Source organism: Giraffa tippelskirchi, chromosome 5 (assembly GCF_054371585.1).
Source record: "Giraffa tippelskirchi isolate mGirTip1 chromosome 5, T2T-mGirTip1v1.2.pri, whole genome shotgun sequence".
In the NCBI taxonomy this organism is placed as follows: domain Eukaryota; kingdom Metazoa; phylum Chordata; class Mammalia; order Artiodactyla; family Giraffidae; genus Giraffa; species Giraffa tippelskirchi.
Window position 1 is genome coordinate 172,512,229 of NC_137279.1, and position 15,841 is coordinate 172,528,069.

Below are 15,841 nucleotides of genomic sequence, written 5' to 3' on the forward strand. Positions count from 1 at the left end.
TACAAAGTTGTAGATATCAGCTTCCGGGGATTTCCTTTGAGCGCTGCCTTCCAGCCAGTCTGGGAGCGCTGACCCACTCCTGTCCCTCTCCTCTCTCTCTGTTTACGGCTCCAGCACTTGTCTGGTCCATCTCCCCACATTTGCCTCTGCCCGGGCCAGTGGAGTCCAGAGCGGAGCTCATTGAAGTTGGCTCTTCGGATCTCGGCCCAGGCGCCCTCTGGCGGCCGCGCGCGGAAGCTGCGGCCCAGAGGGGAGCTGGCGAAGGGAGGAGGGAGGGAGATCGAGGAGGAGGCGCGGGCAGGGGAGCAGAGGAAAAAGTTGCGCTGGGAAGTTTGGAAAGTTGGGAAGTGGCTGCTGCGGGCTTCGCCTCCCTCCGCGCGTGTGTGTGAGGGAGCGAGCGAGGGAACCGGAGAGGAGCGAGCGAGCGCCTGCCATGCCCATCAGACCCCGCCTCGCCGCGCCCGGGCGCAGAGCTCGCCCGGACTCCCTGCGGCCCGGCCCGGACCGGCGCGGCCCCGGCCCCCCGCCCCCCGCGCCGGGTCCTCCCCTCCCCCCGCCCCGGCGGCCCCAGCCCCCCGCCCGGCCCGGCTCCGCGCCGCTCTCCCGCCCTCCTCTCTCCCTCCCTCCCGGCCGCGGAGCAGCATGGCGGAGCCCGGGCAGCGGCCGCGCGGCCGCCCGCCGCCCCTCTGAGCCCCGCTCGGGGGCCACCGGGCGCCCCAGACCCGACCCCCGCCCCCGCCGCGCCCGCCGCCGCACTTGTCCCGCCGCGCGCCCCCTGGAGCGCCGCGCACCCCTGGGACCCTTGCGCGCCCCGGGTCCCCAGCATAACCCCGGGTCCTCGCGCGCCCGCCGTCCCGGTACTGCTCCGGGAACACCGCGCACCCCTGGACCGCGACGCAGCTCCGGGACCTCCGCGCGTCCCGGGACCCCGGCGCGCTCTCACAGCCCGGGGGCTCGCCCAAGCGGGCTGAGCGCCCCGGTGAGGGGGCCCCGCCCCAGAGGATCCCCCTCTTACCGCAGACGGAGCCCCGCCCCAAAGGGACCCCCGGGTCCAGCAGGGACATCCAGCCACGCCCCAGAGGGCTCCCGGCATCCCGCGTCTGGTGCCCCGCGCTGCGGAGGAACCTCCGTGCCCAGACGGGGGCTGCCTGCCCCGCTGAGGGGGCGTCGCCCAGGACGGTCCCCCGCGCCCCGCAGGCCCGGCAGGATGCACGCCGCCCTGGCAGGGCCGCTGCTCGCCGCCCTCCTGGCCACCGCCCGCGCCCGCCCGCAGCCCCCGGACGGAGGACAGTGCCGGCCGCCCGGATCGGTGAGCGAGCGCCCGCCCGGCCACTCTCCCGGCCGCCCGGCCACTCCAGCCCCGCGGGGACGATGGTTTGGGGGTCCTGCCTTCCGCACCCACCTCGGCCCACCCGCTCCACCTCTCCGCTCCGGGCGCTGCCTCGGGCGCCCTGCCCTGGCTTCTGCCGCCCGAGCTCCTGCCCCGTGCGGGGAACCGAGTTGGGGCGCTCCCTCTCCAGCTCCTTCTCCACCCGCTGAGGCTCTCGGGCTCTCTTCGGACTTTCGGTCCCGCTTGGACCTTTCCTCTCTGTGCCCTCTTGGACTCCCGTCTTACTTTGATCCCGTCTTTACCCTCTGGTTCCTCTCTTCCCACTTCTGACAATGTTTCTGCCGTTCCTTGCCTTTCTCTTCTCTGCCCCTTCCTCTCGTTCACACGCTCAGACTCCTCGCAGGCTCCCCTCTTTCTCTTGACCCCCGCCGGTGACCTCAGGCAAAATTTCTCCATCTCTAGCCCAGGCCCCATCACCCACGCTCCCAAGTGCCCCCGGTTTCACAAAAAGGATGAAGATTCCAGAGGAGAGAAAAAGAAAGTGCCAGCACACGCTGGCCTGATATTTCTTTGGGGGTTGAGTAATTACTAGCTCTCCTGATTTTCCTTCCAAACTAAAGAATCCCTTGATTTCCCTCAGTCTCTCTCCCTCCAAGTGTAAAGTAGTGCCTTGAAAATAACTCTGGATTGGAGACCAGGGGGCAGGAAACTGTCTGTAGGGTCCTCACTGGCTGCCCAGTTAGTTGACCTTGGGCAAGGTGCACCTCCAGCGACCTGACTTGTGTGAAAACAGGGAGCTTGGTGACAGGCAGAGTCCTCAGTGCTAGTCTCTCACCAGGATGCTGAGATTTACATTTGTTGGCTGTTAGTAAAGTAAGGTACTATTCCCTTTTCCCACCCCGACAAATACTTTTTTTTTGTACTAGAATCAGGCAGAATAATTTTATGAGTTGACAGAAAGCTTGCAGGTGGTGGCTGGCAGTGGACGGTCCAGGGGGTGTTCCAGGGTGGATGGCAGTGGACAGTTCAGAGGATGTTCCTGGGTGGAAAATGACTCTGCCTGAGAGACAAGAGAGACCCTTTCTCATGTCCCTTGACCCCTGGACCTAAACTGGATTGGAGAAATGACCCATGTCTTCACGACCCTCCTTCATCTCTACACACACACACACATACACACATTCCTCTTCGGAGCCTAGGTGATGGCAGACAATTGGACTTGGAGCCCAGGTACACCTTTTAAGGGGAGGAGCCTGGAAAGTATGTACATTTCTTGGGACTAATTCTGTGGAATCTTTCCCTCCCAAACCAGGGCCTTGAGACTTTACTTAGCCTGCAGGTTTTAAAGCACTTTCTCATCTGTGGTTTCAGCTGGTGGAGCAGAGTAGCTGACACCCCAGACCTGCCCTCCAAAAAGAAAACTGCATCCGCCCTGCTGAATGGGGAAGTAGCTGTTTAAATAGGCTATTTTTAATAGGTGTTCTGCTTTCAAAGTGCTCTTGGCGTGTATCTTCTAATGGTTGGATTTAAAAGTTATATGACTTCCTCCCTTCTTGCCAGAGCAGGACTCTTGGTCCCCCTCTCCCCACCCTCCACATTGAAACACCGCTGGTGAAGGTTTGGCTTGGCCAAGATTAAATATTCTCAGGTGGTGTGGCAGTCCTTGGCACTCACAGCTAGAGCCAATCATAACGAGAGCTTCCTTCACTGCCTTCACTCCCTCTGAGCCTGGCACGGCTCTCAGGGCTTATTTACAAAGATTGTGTCTTTTCATTCTCCCAAAGATCTTTGAGGTGGCTGCTCTCAGCTCCCATTTTACAGATGGGGAAACTGAGTCTGTGGGAAGTGAAACAGTGTGCTTAAGATCATACAGCCAAGACAGGCCAAAGCCAGGATTTGAATGTGGGTCTCAGTTTCCAAAGCCCTTGCTCCTTCCCATGGCCCCAGGTCTGTCTCTGTCTTCCATCCCCACCTCCACCTGCCCCCTCTGTTCTAACCTGCTGGCTTCAGCCTGACTGCCTTCCTTCACCTCTCCTTCTGCAGCAGAGGGACCTGAACTCCTTCCTGTGGACTATTCGGCGCGACCCCCCAGCCTACCTGTTTGGCACCATCCACGTCCCCTACACCCGCGTCTGGGACTTCATCCCAGACAACTCCAAGGCAGCCTTCCAGGCCAGTGCCCGCGTCTACTTCGAGCTGGACCTGACCGACCCCTACACGATCTCAGCGCTGGCCAGCTGCCAGCTGCTGCCGCACGGGGAGAACCTGCAGGACGTGCTGCCCCGCGAGCTCTACTGGCGTCTGAAGCGCCACCTGGACTATGTGAAGCTGATGATGCCGTCATGGATGACACCCGCGCAGCGGGGCAAGGGGCTCTACGCCGACTACCTATTCAACGCCATCGCCGGCAACTGGGAGCGCAAGAGGCCGGTGTGGGTGATGCTCATGGTGAACTCACTCACGGAGACCGACGTTCGCTCCCGTGGCGTGCCCGTGCTTGACCTTTACCTAGCCCAGCAGGCTGAGAAGATGAAGAAGAGCACCGGAGCCGTGGAGCGCGTGGAGGAGCAATGCCATCCGCTCAATGGGCTCAACTTCTCCCAGGTAAGCACGGGGCGCCTGGGTCCCAGAGCCCAGGCGTTCCCATGTGCCTTCCTCCTCTTCTCAGATTGTCTTCCTCCTGCGTCCAGACCCTGTCCTTCCCTTAAAGGGAGAGGATCTTTCGAGCTGTGCGGCAGCTCTGGGGCTGCCTGTGTGGTGGTATGAGGACAAACTGGTGTGTGCTGGACTCGGGGGTGAGAGTTTGGGTGTTTGCTTCTGTCTCAGTGTGCTACCTGGCGGGGCTATACACACTCCCCACCTGCTGTGCCCGCCCAAGCAGAAAGAATTTCCCTCGGAGCATCACAGTGATGAGAAACAGAGAGAGTTGCCGGTTTGCACCTGACTTTCCCTGAGGCCCTGGGGTCTCAAGAGCAGGAGGCTGTCCTGAGGCCATTGGGAGGATGCATCTGGGCAACCGTTTTGTGTGTGTGTGTGTGTGTGTGTGTGTGTGTATGTGTGTGTATACACGTGCATAGAGGGAGATGTGCTTCCTGGGGTTGGGAGGCAGGGGAGGTGCAATGGACCTGGTGTTTGGTGGCCCTGGCTTGCAAGTTGAGGTTAAGAGCTGCCAAATTTCCCGGGGCTTCTACAAAGCTCCATGTGACCCTCGGACTGCCTCCCTAGGCTGAGAGAAAGTCAGCAAGGATAGTCTGGGGGTTAATAATTTCAGAGAGATGTGTTCACTTCACAAGGTTGACAGTTCTGATTTCTGAACCTCAGGCATGGGGGCAGGGAGGAGGGCGGAGCTTATCCAGCAAAGTGTCGTTAAAAGCCCTGTCTCCATGGGCAGAGGTCACTCACAACTCACTGGCCCCAAACTCAACTCTGAGGCCCTGGGAACAATGAGTTCACATCTGTGCCTTGAGACGGGCTGTCAATCCCAGAACCGGTGCTCCGAGTCAGGGGTTGGTGGCTCCTGCAAGCAGGACCCTAGACAGGGCCCTGGGCCCATGCCCCAAGTGAGGTGTGGTCCCCAAGACATGCTTTTCCAGGAAGGGGCCAGCCTGGTAAATTGTCTGTACTAGAAGCTCTACCGCTGGAATCAGACCTGCTTGTGCTCCTGAGATGCTGCAAGCTCTTCACCAGGGAAACAGGAGCAGAAACTGATCCCCCTTCAGAGATCTCTGGCTTTTGTTTTTCCAGGGGAAATGCAATATTGTCCCCAGGGAGGTAAGAAGCCAGATTGATTTGCCGGCCAAATGAAAGGCGGGTTTGTCGGTTCTCCTGCTGGCTCTCCCATAATTGTGGAGTCCTTACCCAGAGGGCCCGGTGGCAGGAATATTGGGGCAGTTAGTCACGCCCCGCAGGGTTCTGACTACGCCTGACTCCTTCTCCGCGGGGAAAAATCCTGTGCATTCTCTGGCCCAGCGCTGATTCCTCTGAACATACCGGCTGGCTCCCTCTGAAGTGCCTTTCTCTTGCCAGCCTCAGGAGCTGATATTATCTGCATTAGGCTCCCCAGTGCTCACCGCCCATCTCATTTTGGAGACAGGTTTGTGGGAGGCCTCTCTGTTCAGAGGCCTCACGTCTGGCCTCGATGTCTTTTTTTAGGCTGGGAAGGTGGGCGACCCACTGTCCCTCTCAACATCCTCTTTGTACCAACTACAGAGGAATCCAACCAGAGCCGAAGGGAGCACACAGGCCCTCTGGTTAAACAGCCCCTGGCTTCAATCTGTCTCTCTTAAAACAACAAAACTATCTTTCTTCGAGGTCTGGAAACACTGCTGTGCAACCAAAGGATGGCTCTGGTAGGTTGAAAACATTTGCTGGAAAGCATGTGAGGTTATGTTTTAGGAAAAGTTCCTGAGAGCCATTCATCGGCCAGCAAGAAGCCCGCTGACAGTCTCCAAAGCCCACGTTTGAAGATCAAACAGACTCAAATCTCTGGTTTCAAAAATGCACCCACCCCATCACCAGCCTGGGCCCACTCTGAAAATTGTTCTTGGGTCCAGCTCCCTGAGAGGGCTTCAGGAAGCAAGTCCTGAACAAAAGAAAACAGGACTCCTCCCGGTTCCCTAATCTGCACACCCTTCACCACCTGCCAGAGTGCCTGACCCCGCCAATTTGTCCTGTTATCATTTTGGAGCAAGGTGATGAAATCTCTCCTCCATACTCGTGGGCAGACATGGGCTAACTGGGAAGGGAGCGATTCTAGAGCCTGGGCAGATGGAGTTGTTAGGGATCCCCAAGCCCAAAGTCAGAAATGCAACAACAGCCTCCTCAGTAAAATTGTATGCACGCGTGCACAGTTTGATATGAACATCTGTGATGCATTATTGTACTGAAATATCTGTTAAGTGCATCAGATTTTTATTTTTTCTTTCCTCTCAGCATTACTGTTATTGCAAAATATTTGGGGAGGGGGGAGCAATGAGAGAAGACAGTGAGGGGAAAAAAAAGCTTGAAAAGAGAGTGCATTTTGTTAAGACCTGGGATTTTAGTTTTAATTTTAGTATTTCTCAAAATTCTTATATTTTCTTCTAGTCAGAAATACCACATTTTCCCTAGCTAAATGGAGAAAGGCTATACCGGCTAAAGATAGGACTTATATAAAAGTTTCTTCCATCTTTGCACAGCATGAAAGATCAAGCTTCTTGGCCCTGGTCTCTAACTTCATTATGAACTGAGCACACTGAACCCAACATCACCGTGTGTTTGCTACGTGACCTTGAGCAAGTCACTTCGCCTCTCTGGCCCTTGTTTTTCCCATCTGTGAAATGAGACAGTGGGATTAGGTCATCATTCAAGCCACTCAACCCTGACATTCCATGGGACGATTATAATCAACTCCATGTGCCAGGCACCCCGCAGGAGGCTCCTCACCGCTTTTTCATCTTGTTGGAGTCTCACAACCCTATGACTTTCTTAGGTGGGCACTCAGAAAGCCTGGATGACTTGACCAAGGCCACATGGCTAATAAGGAACAGAGCCAGTCTGCCTGACTTCAGGGAAGGATGCAATCCCCATGCTGCCCTACGCTGATGCCCTGCGTCTAGGTGATTCTTGTCCTGCAGTTCTTCCTTCAGTACTTTCTTTTGTATCCTTCTTTCCTTTAGGGTAAAGGGCTTAACAGTTTACTTCTTGGAGAATTTATCCTTCTAGAGAAATTATTTCCTTTGGCTCTGTGGCTGGAGCAGGGATGGGTAAAGGCAGGTCCTCTAAAGATTTCTCTGATGTGTTTACAGGGAGCTCAGGATAGTGGGCTGAGGGATGGGAGTCTAGCTTCTAGGTTTTGGTCCCAGCTCTGGCTCCAAAGCCAATGACTTGTGTATAACTCTGGCGTTCTTGTTTATCTATTGAATGGAGCAGTAGTGACTAGCCTTTTTTTTTTTTTTCTCTTTTTACAACTGAGCTGGTTTTGTGAGGATGTGAACCGACACGACCTGTGTGGGGGTTGTCAGGAGGGTAAGAGGACTACCTGGACATAGGGCCTGTGCTTGGAAACGAGTCTGGGAGGCTTCAGGGCAAGGAAAGAAGGCTGCATGGGAAGCATCACCCTCCCCTGTTGGCACCTTCTCCCAGCAGCCATGTCCACTGCCTGTGCTTTGCTGAACAAAGTAAAGCTGGAGTAATAGGATGTGGTGGTAGCCCCTGCGCTCAGGGGCTTGAGGATGCCTGAGTCTCGAGTCTAGATCTTGTGACAATCTTGAGACCTGCCCATTTCAATCAGCTCTGCTGGCTGCCTCTGGGGATTGGTACCAGCTGCCACGAACGCTGTGGACTGATTAGGGGACCTTCTTCTCCCTCTAGGGGGCCTCAGTGGCCCCCACTCAGTACAGTGGAGGCACTGGATGAGGAGCCCTCTAAGGGCTCCGAGGCAAGATGAAAACACGAGGATACTGCCATTCTGAACTTGGCTGTGATTTAACTCGCACGCCGACGCTCATCATCCAGTGTGTGTGGCTTGGGCGTGGCTGCCGAGGGTGTCCAAGATGTTTGTAAAATTCTACAGCCTCCTCTCAAAGGAGTTAGAAAGCCCAAAGTCATCATTTACTGAGCTGTGTCTCCATACAGGGAGCTATATTAGACCTCGTAATTACATCATCTCTAATCCTACTAGAGATGTGATGAGGCCTGTCATTGTATCTCTTTTACAGACAATAAATTAAGGCTTAATAGGTTAAGTCATTCGGTTGTGATTATACAGCCAGGTCAGACGGACTCAAGATTCAAGCGTGAGTGTGTCTGATGCCAGAGTCTGCGTTTTTCAAGATTCCGAGAGCTGACGTAATTTTGTTTTTAACAGTCAGATGGCATTATCTGGTGATGTGTGTGTGTGTGTGTATTGTAGTGCAGGGAGATCATCGTATCTCGCTAAAAAATAAAATATTAAAAAATGTATTGAAAGAGATCATTGAAAAGTGCTGAAACTGATTTTCTCCCTGGCTTAGAAATTAGATCTGATTCTAAAATAGTAGTTCTTGCCTGGAGAATCCCATGGACAGAGGAGCCTGGCAGGCTACAGTTCATGGGATTGCAAGAGTTGGACACGACTTAGCATGCTATCTTTCTTTCTTCTAAAGGCTTGCCCAGCTTCCAAGGGACCAAGGTGAAGACAGCACCCCTAGCACAGGCTAGGCAGCACAACTGAGTAAAGGGTCTCCTTGGTTATAGTCTTCCCTGGTTATGACTTCCCTGGTGGCTCAGATCGGAAAGCATCTGCCTACAGTGTGGGAGACCCGGGTTCAATCCCTGGGTTGGGAAGATCTCCTGGAGAAGGAAATGGCAACCCACTCCAGTACTCTCGCCCGGAAAATTCCATGGATGGAGGAGCCTAGTAGGCAATAGTCCATGGGGTCGCATAGAGTCGGACAGCACTGAGCGACTTCACTTCTTCACTTCTTTGGTTATAGTCAGAGGTCCTAGATCTAGTAACACATCTGAGGGAACAGCACATATTATGGGGTGCTTAATTGGGATTTAGAGAGAGAATGAAGGGTCAGAAGCAATGATATGTCCATCCCTGCTTCCCTTCCTTCGTCCACCACTATGGAATGAATGAATGAAGAAAGTTGACACAAGCCACAGTGAGGCGCTCCCTCCTTGAACGGTAATAGCTCCTCACCATCCTACAAGGACACAAAATGTGGAAATACCGAAGCGGGCAGTGGAGTACAAAATAGGCTCTAGCCCTACCCTGTTTCTGCCTTGGCCATGACTTTTGGCTTGTCCTGTCTCTCTCTGGACCTAGATTGCCCGCTCTGTCCCGCAGTTTCCAGGACCGGCCCAGTTCTGACTTCCGTGTGCTCTTCTGCAGTCCTTGTACTTTGGAGGGCCTGGGCCACCCTGAGATTTCCAGACTGAATTCTCCGCAGCTGGGAGAGGCTGGCCAGCTTGTCCATGGCAGGCTGCTGCCTGTACCTAATCTACTCGTCCTGAAGCCTGCTGGTTCCAGTGGGTGACCTGCTGCTTCTTGCTTCCTGCCTGTCAAGCAGAGGGAGCCCCAGCCCGTCGTGGCGCAGTCTGGTGTACAGCTGCCCAGCCTTGCAGCCTGCCCTTCCCCAGGACTCCCCCCTCACTGGCTCCCTCATTCATTCAACCAGAGCATCTTCGTGTCAGCCAGGATAGTACTGGGAGCAGACACTGGGGAGCAGCCTGGATTTTTCCCCTGGACAGTTTACTGCCAAGCCAGGGGCGTTATCAGTGCTTTCTCCTTAACAGCCGTGGAAACCGAGGCATGGAGAGCCTGTGTGTTAAGTCTCCCCTGTGTCCTGCCTGCACATCACACGGACAGCCTGTTCTTCCTTTCTCTTGCTGTCATACATTCCCATCTCACGGAACCCACCTCTCACTTCCCATCCTCCAAGAATGGCTGTTCCCGAGTCCTACCCCCCTCCCCCACCTGCTGGGCCTCCATGGCAGCTACAGCAGCACTGACCTTTGGCCTCTCACGTCCATAGCACTCATCCCTATTTGTGGCTTCCTATCAGATCCGTGTGCCCTCCCCGGATCGAAAGGGTAAGACACCTCTCTTAAGACCAGCTGGGCACCCCTAAGGACCGGCACCATGCTGAGCCATCTTCTCCCCAGTGTCACCCACAGAGTGAGAGCCTCGGGGTCAGTGTTGGCTCTAAGCATAGGCTGGCCCAGTCCACACCTGTAGCTCCAGATACTGGCCTGGGAGCAGGCTGCTTGTGCTCCCGCCCTAGCCCAGTGGTCAGGAGCTGTTCAGCAATGTCTGTCACATGGTGTGGAAGTCACCTGGAGGACCCCCCGAGGCCTGACTCCTAGACATATGTACTCTCAATTTCTTTGTGTGCCCAGAGAGCTGTTTGCAAAGAGCCCCTGCCAGCACAGCAGGCTCTATCCTTTTTTCTTTTTTCCCCTGACTTGGTTAATTCAGACTTTAACATTTAATGTTACTAAGCTCAGAAGCAGACACTTAGGATGGCTGAGGTGCTTCCATCAAAGGAGAGTGAAGCCATAAAGCCGGAGGTGTGACTAAGATGTCATGAAATATTCTTGTCTCTGAATCAGAAGTTCGCAGCATGAAGTCTTCCTGATTTACAGAATCTCTGAGCTGGGACTTGGAGACTCAGGGAATCTAAGAATGGTGAAATCTTAGAACATTAGCCTCAGAGGCATTTTTGGACTCGAAGAAACTTCACATTGTGAAATCCTAGCCCCTTAGCTTTGAAGACTTTTCAGCTCATACACACAGACTTCTAACATCTTAGAGTTGGAAGGGACCAGTTCTCAAGAATTCCAAGAAGTCCCATCCTCAAACACAGTGATCTCCTCCCCACAACTCAGCCTCCCGCCCTCCCCAGGCCAAAGAAAAGCCTGACTTTGTGACGGAGATAAAAATGGGAGCGTGCCTTTGTTAATAGTTCCCATTTGGACATCTCTCAAAGCCAGGAAGAGGTCGCCTGGTAATGCAGCTTTCCGAGGGAGGAAACTAAAGAATAGGACAAGCCTGCAGCCAGCCAGCCAGGCGGCCGTGTTTCTTCCCCCTCGAGTTTGCTTCTAAATATTATCCACTTCACTCCCTTTTATCTCCCATCGCTGGCTCTCTGTCCGCCCACTTAATCCACAGGCAGCCGGTGGCCCAGCCTTCAGCTCTGCTCAGCGGCTGCCAAGCCGTCTGGCCTAGCAGCTCCTCCAGGATCCGCAGGCTTTTAAATCTGTGCAGAATATCCGCTGGAACACAGAACGTTGCCCCAAGCTTGGAAATGCTGTTGCATGTGCCGGGCCCCCTCCCTCTGCAGGAATTTCCTTCTTTTCTCTTCTACTCCCGAATCCTCAGACCTCTAAGGCTCAGCTCCATGCTGTACCTCCTCCAGGAAGTCCTCCCAGAATACTTCTAAATCTCATCGGCTTGGGAAAACTTGGTGCAAGCCTTTCTTTGATGACGCAGTGACATCTATTCTTTCCCTCCGTGAAATGTGTGATGGTATTTTATGATATTCTTTCACCAGTTACATATTTTACATTCTATTGTAATTATTACTGCTGCTGTCTTTTCTTTCCTAATCAACCCAGCTCAAAATATGCTCAAAGTTGATTACAAAATGAGACTGTATGTTTTCCAGTTCTGAAGTTGGGGCCCTGTGGTGTATCCTGTGGTTGAGGTGTTGGCAGCTCTGGATGCTAACAGGAGGCTGTGTCTTGGCCTCTGGATTCACAGAAAGCCTCAGACTGCCCACCTGAGACATGGAAGCAGTTCAGTGCTATCACTGGTCCATTGGTGAGGACTCTATGACACCCACAGGTCACTGTTGAATTTCTCTCTCTCTCCATCCTGGAATGCTTTGGTGTCTTCTCTTCCTGTCTGTTCCTTGCAAACAAAGGCCTCTTTTTCTTTTTTTCTCCATTTCACTACTCAGAGTTCATGTGAGCTTCTCCAGGGTCACTACATCCCCCACTTTATTTTCACTTAAAAATGTTTAATTTCACCCATACTTGCCACTTTGCTTGGGCTGCCGTGCTGCCGACCTGTTCTGGTCCTCTCTTCCTCTCTCTGTCACACAGTCCCTGATCAGGCCTCCATGCATTTGCTTATGCTGTTCCTCTACCTGAGAGCCCTTCCTGGTTTTTATGGTCTGGCTTTAAGGGTCCCTAAGGGCAGTCATTTGAAAAACCTGGACCCTTCAAGCAAATGATTCCTTATAGCTAGACTTTCATCCAAGAAGATGAAAGTCACCAGATTGGACTGTCCCCTCTTGGCTGATACTGCCTGATCATAACTCAGGCAGTCTGAGTTTAGATGCAATGATGTGATTGGCTTCCAGTGTTGTAAGCTTTTTTTTTCCTTTTCGTTTTTGATTTTTTTTTTTTTTTTGAGGCTTTCTTGATGACATTATATTAGAGATCAAGAAAGAGTTAGTGCTCTGGTGTTGGGCACCTATCCCATCATGAGGACCCCACCTTCATGACCTCTTTTAAATCTAATTCCTTCGTAAAGTCTCCATCTTCAAATACTATTATAGTGGAGGTTAGAGCTTCAGCATGTGGGTGGTGTGGCACAAATCTGCAGTCCCTAATAGCGAGTGAGTTGTACTGGGGCCACTCTGCATGCTTGACTATCCTTGAAAAGAGCCAGAAGGTCATGAGACTTGGCCTACACAAGTCAGGGCCCTGGAGCTGTCTCTGCTGTAGCCTAGGTCCTATCCAGTCTCTTCAGTGGCACCTGCTGCTGGTCTGTGTTCCTCCCTTGACTAGGCAAGGTGACTTCTCCGGTTGGGGGGGGGACCTGCAGGATTTTTCAGATCAGTCCCTAACCACCATCCACCTCCCCTGTGCATGCTAAGTCACTTCAGTCATGTCTGACTCTTTGGGACCCCATGGACTCTAGCCAACCAGGCTCCTCTGTCTGTGGGAATTCTCCAGGCAAGAATACTGGAGTGGGTTGCCATGCCCTTTATAGGGCATGGCCCTATATATATATATATATATATATATATATATATATATATATATATATTCCTGTCCCTATATATATATATGTCTTCCTTTTCTCTCCATCAGATCAGGAAGAGCAGGGGAAAGCACTCAATTTTACCTCTCAGTGGCTCTTACCTTGTGAGCCTGTTCCTTTGTATAAAGCTTCCTCTCTAGCTTCCTCATTCCGAGGAACATCCTGGCCTGACTTAACCTTCAGAACCAAGAATTAGTCAGTATTCACCCAGCATAGCACAGACTCAGCTCAGAAACCCCCTAGGATGCCTCCTGGCAGGGCCCAGGACAGGCCAGTGCTCTTTCAGGCAGGGCCCAGAACCACTGGACTCATCAGGAATATAGGTCTCCTAAGGCTAGTTACCTAACCTTCTTGGGTCTTAGTTTCCTATCTGTCAATTTCATCTGATTGCCATGAGGATTAACAGAATATGAAGTGCCAGACACCCATGGTTATTGCATCTTTAAATTAGCATCATCATATACTTTTTCCAGAAATGATTTTTTAGTCCCCACTGTGTGCAACGGCACCCCACTCCAGTACTCTTGCCTGGAAAATCCCATGGACGGAGGAGCCTAGTAGGCTACAGTCCATGGGGTCGCTAAGAGTCGGACACGACTGAGCGACTTCACTTTCACTTTACCCTTTCATGCACTGGAGAAGGAAATGGCAACCCACTCCAGTATTCTTGCCTGGAGAATCCCAGGGACGGTGGAGCCTGGTGGGCTGCCGTCTATGGGGTCGCACAGAATCGGACACGACTGAAGCGACTTAGCAGCAGTAGCAGTGTGCCAGATACTGGGATTTGTGCTGAGATACAAAAGTGAGCAAGAAGAACGATGCTGTTCCCCGGTGATGCCTTCCAGTATGGGGAGGGAAGGGAGCAGAAGCGCCTTACACTGTGGAGGATGGTGGACAGCGGGGAGCAGTAGGCAAAGAGAGGGGGGTTGATTGTGGCAGGTAATGGATGTGCTCTGGGAGCCGGCTTCCCACTCCTGCCCACCTCTGCTCCAGTCAGGGTCAGAGAGCGGTCGGCTTTGCTCAGACGAAGATTCCGCTAGTGAGATTCCCCTACGAAGATGCATGTTTCCTAGAAGCACTGCACACGGCCCTGCCTGCCCCTCGGTCAGCCCTGGCGACTGTACAGGAGACACGGCAAGCTGCAGCCACGTCCCCTGGCCAGCCCTGCCCTGGGAAGCCAAAGTGCACAGATAAAAGGCCAGCCCTTTTCCAGTTCCTCTTCTGTTTAAAGGACTTACCTGCTTCCTCCCTGTTAACGGTTCTGTAAAGTTTCCTGACCAGTTTTACCTCCTGGCGACTTAGTGCGCCTTCTAGGCAGTTTGTAATTTAAGCCTCCAGCCCCATTTGAAACCGCTTTTGAGAAAAGAAGATGTGGGCAGAGAAAGCCTTTCAGATACCTCCCTGTCTCATCTTTTTGCCCTAGTTCTCACGGTTTCCTTTCCTTGAACTGCTCTGCTTTGAGTTTGAGGAGAGACAAAAGCCTAATTGGCAATGATAATTCCAACCATTTGCATCGAGGTTTGCAGTTTCCACAGTCTTTCACATGCAATAACTCTAGCTCTGCAAGTCCTCTCGACCCCCCAGACAAAACACCTTGAAGGGGGCTGGTCCAGTTTCCTGTCCCTACCCCCTATCTCCCCTATTCTGACTCTCAGTGGCCCCCCAGGAGAACTAGTTGGGTGGCTATAAATTCTTCAGGATTATGGGATATTTTTGAGCTCCAGACCCTCTGATGGGGATGAGATGCAGTCTGAAGAACTGTGTATGGGCTGTGGATGGGTGAACTGAGTTACTTTGGGACCTCAGTGGCCATAATTGGCACGGTCACTGTGTTTGAACTTGATCGTTTAGTTGACCTAACACTATAGCCCCCATGCCAAGGCCTTTTGGTGGTCTTGCAGGTGACTTTTCTGTTATTCTGCTTCCATCAGTGTAGTTTTATGGAGAGGCTGATGAGAAAGGGATGCAGGATTCTTAACAGAGAACTTGCAGTTTCAACAGGACCAGGGCCCGTGCAGATAGGAGTGGGAGAGGCCTTACCTGGGGGAAGGAAACTGCTAGGCAGAAGTGCCGGATGGGAAAGGCAGAAGGTTTGCAAGGAAGGTTTTTCTACCCCTCCTTCCATTGACTATACTCTCTCCTTTTCCTCTCCAGCTCCCAAGACAGCCATTGTTATTTAGTGCCTATTATGTGCTAGACCTCGGGTTTATTACAGTAAATTTCTAAAATACTACTGAAAGGTAAGTATCATTTCTCCCATTTTAGGAGCTGAGACTAAGTACTTTGTGCAGAATGATGGAGCCAGAATTTAGCTCTTTTGATACTTTAAGAAAGGGACTGGACTGAGCTAGAGTTAGAATTCCAGCTCCACCAATTCAGACTGGATGACTGAGGGTCTGTTTCCATATCTGAAAAGCTGGGGCTCGTAATAGCATCCACCTCCTGGTGTGTTGAGGAGTGAATGAGGTAATGCATATCCACCACAGAGCTGACCGCCTGGCACACACTCAGAGGTAATGGATGTTAATTGTGGTGGCTTAAGTCATGGTCAGTTTAATTATTGTTACTGGCCCATTTTCACACTGTGTCTGGAGGCGAAGCCCATCCCATAGAGAAGGTGGTTCTCGATCCTTGAGTCTCCTCTATACTGAGCGTCATCCAGAGCAGGGTGAGGGGTTGGCCTGATTGGGACCATGCAACCTCATCACCCAGAGCGTGGTTATTTTTTTCTGACCATCTGGCCATACTTGTTCTAGTTCAGCTTGCCTACGATTTTCCACCACTCCCTGGAGTGTGGACACATCAAAAAGGAAAAAAGCTTAGGCCGAAGACTGCTACAGGCCCAGCTCTGCCACAGGTTGCATGCCTCATGCATGGGCTGAGGCCATTCCCTCTCTGAGGGTCCTTTTCCTCTTTTGCACAGGGGTTGGGATGTTAATGGCAGTGACTCAGAGTGATAGGGAGAATTGGGGTTAAAGCCTGGGCCGGACTTT

The 15,841-nt window shown here is 52.8% G+C and overlaps 1 protein-coding gene across 3 annotated transcripts in view; it reads left to right on the forward strand.

Moving 5' to 3' along the window:
• The first annotated feature begins 278 nt into the window (after positions 1-278).
• Positions 279-15,841, forward strand: part of TRABD2B (TraB domain containing 2B) — a 225,357-nt gene continuing 209,794 nt past the window's right edge. Inside the window, exons 1-2 of one of the 3 annotated variants that reach the window (XM_081485180.1) lie at positions 279-1,309; positions 3,374-3,934. In XM_081485180.1, the coding sequence (XP_081341306.1) occupies positions 434-1,309; positions 3,374-3,934 (1,437 nt within the window). In that variant the 5' untranslated portion in view covers positions 279-433. The remainder of the gene's footprint in view (positions 1,310-3,373; positions 3,935-15,841) is intronic. The other 2 variants (XM_081485179.1, XM_081485181.1) reach the window with 2 other exon arrangements.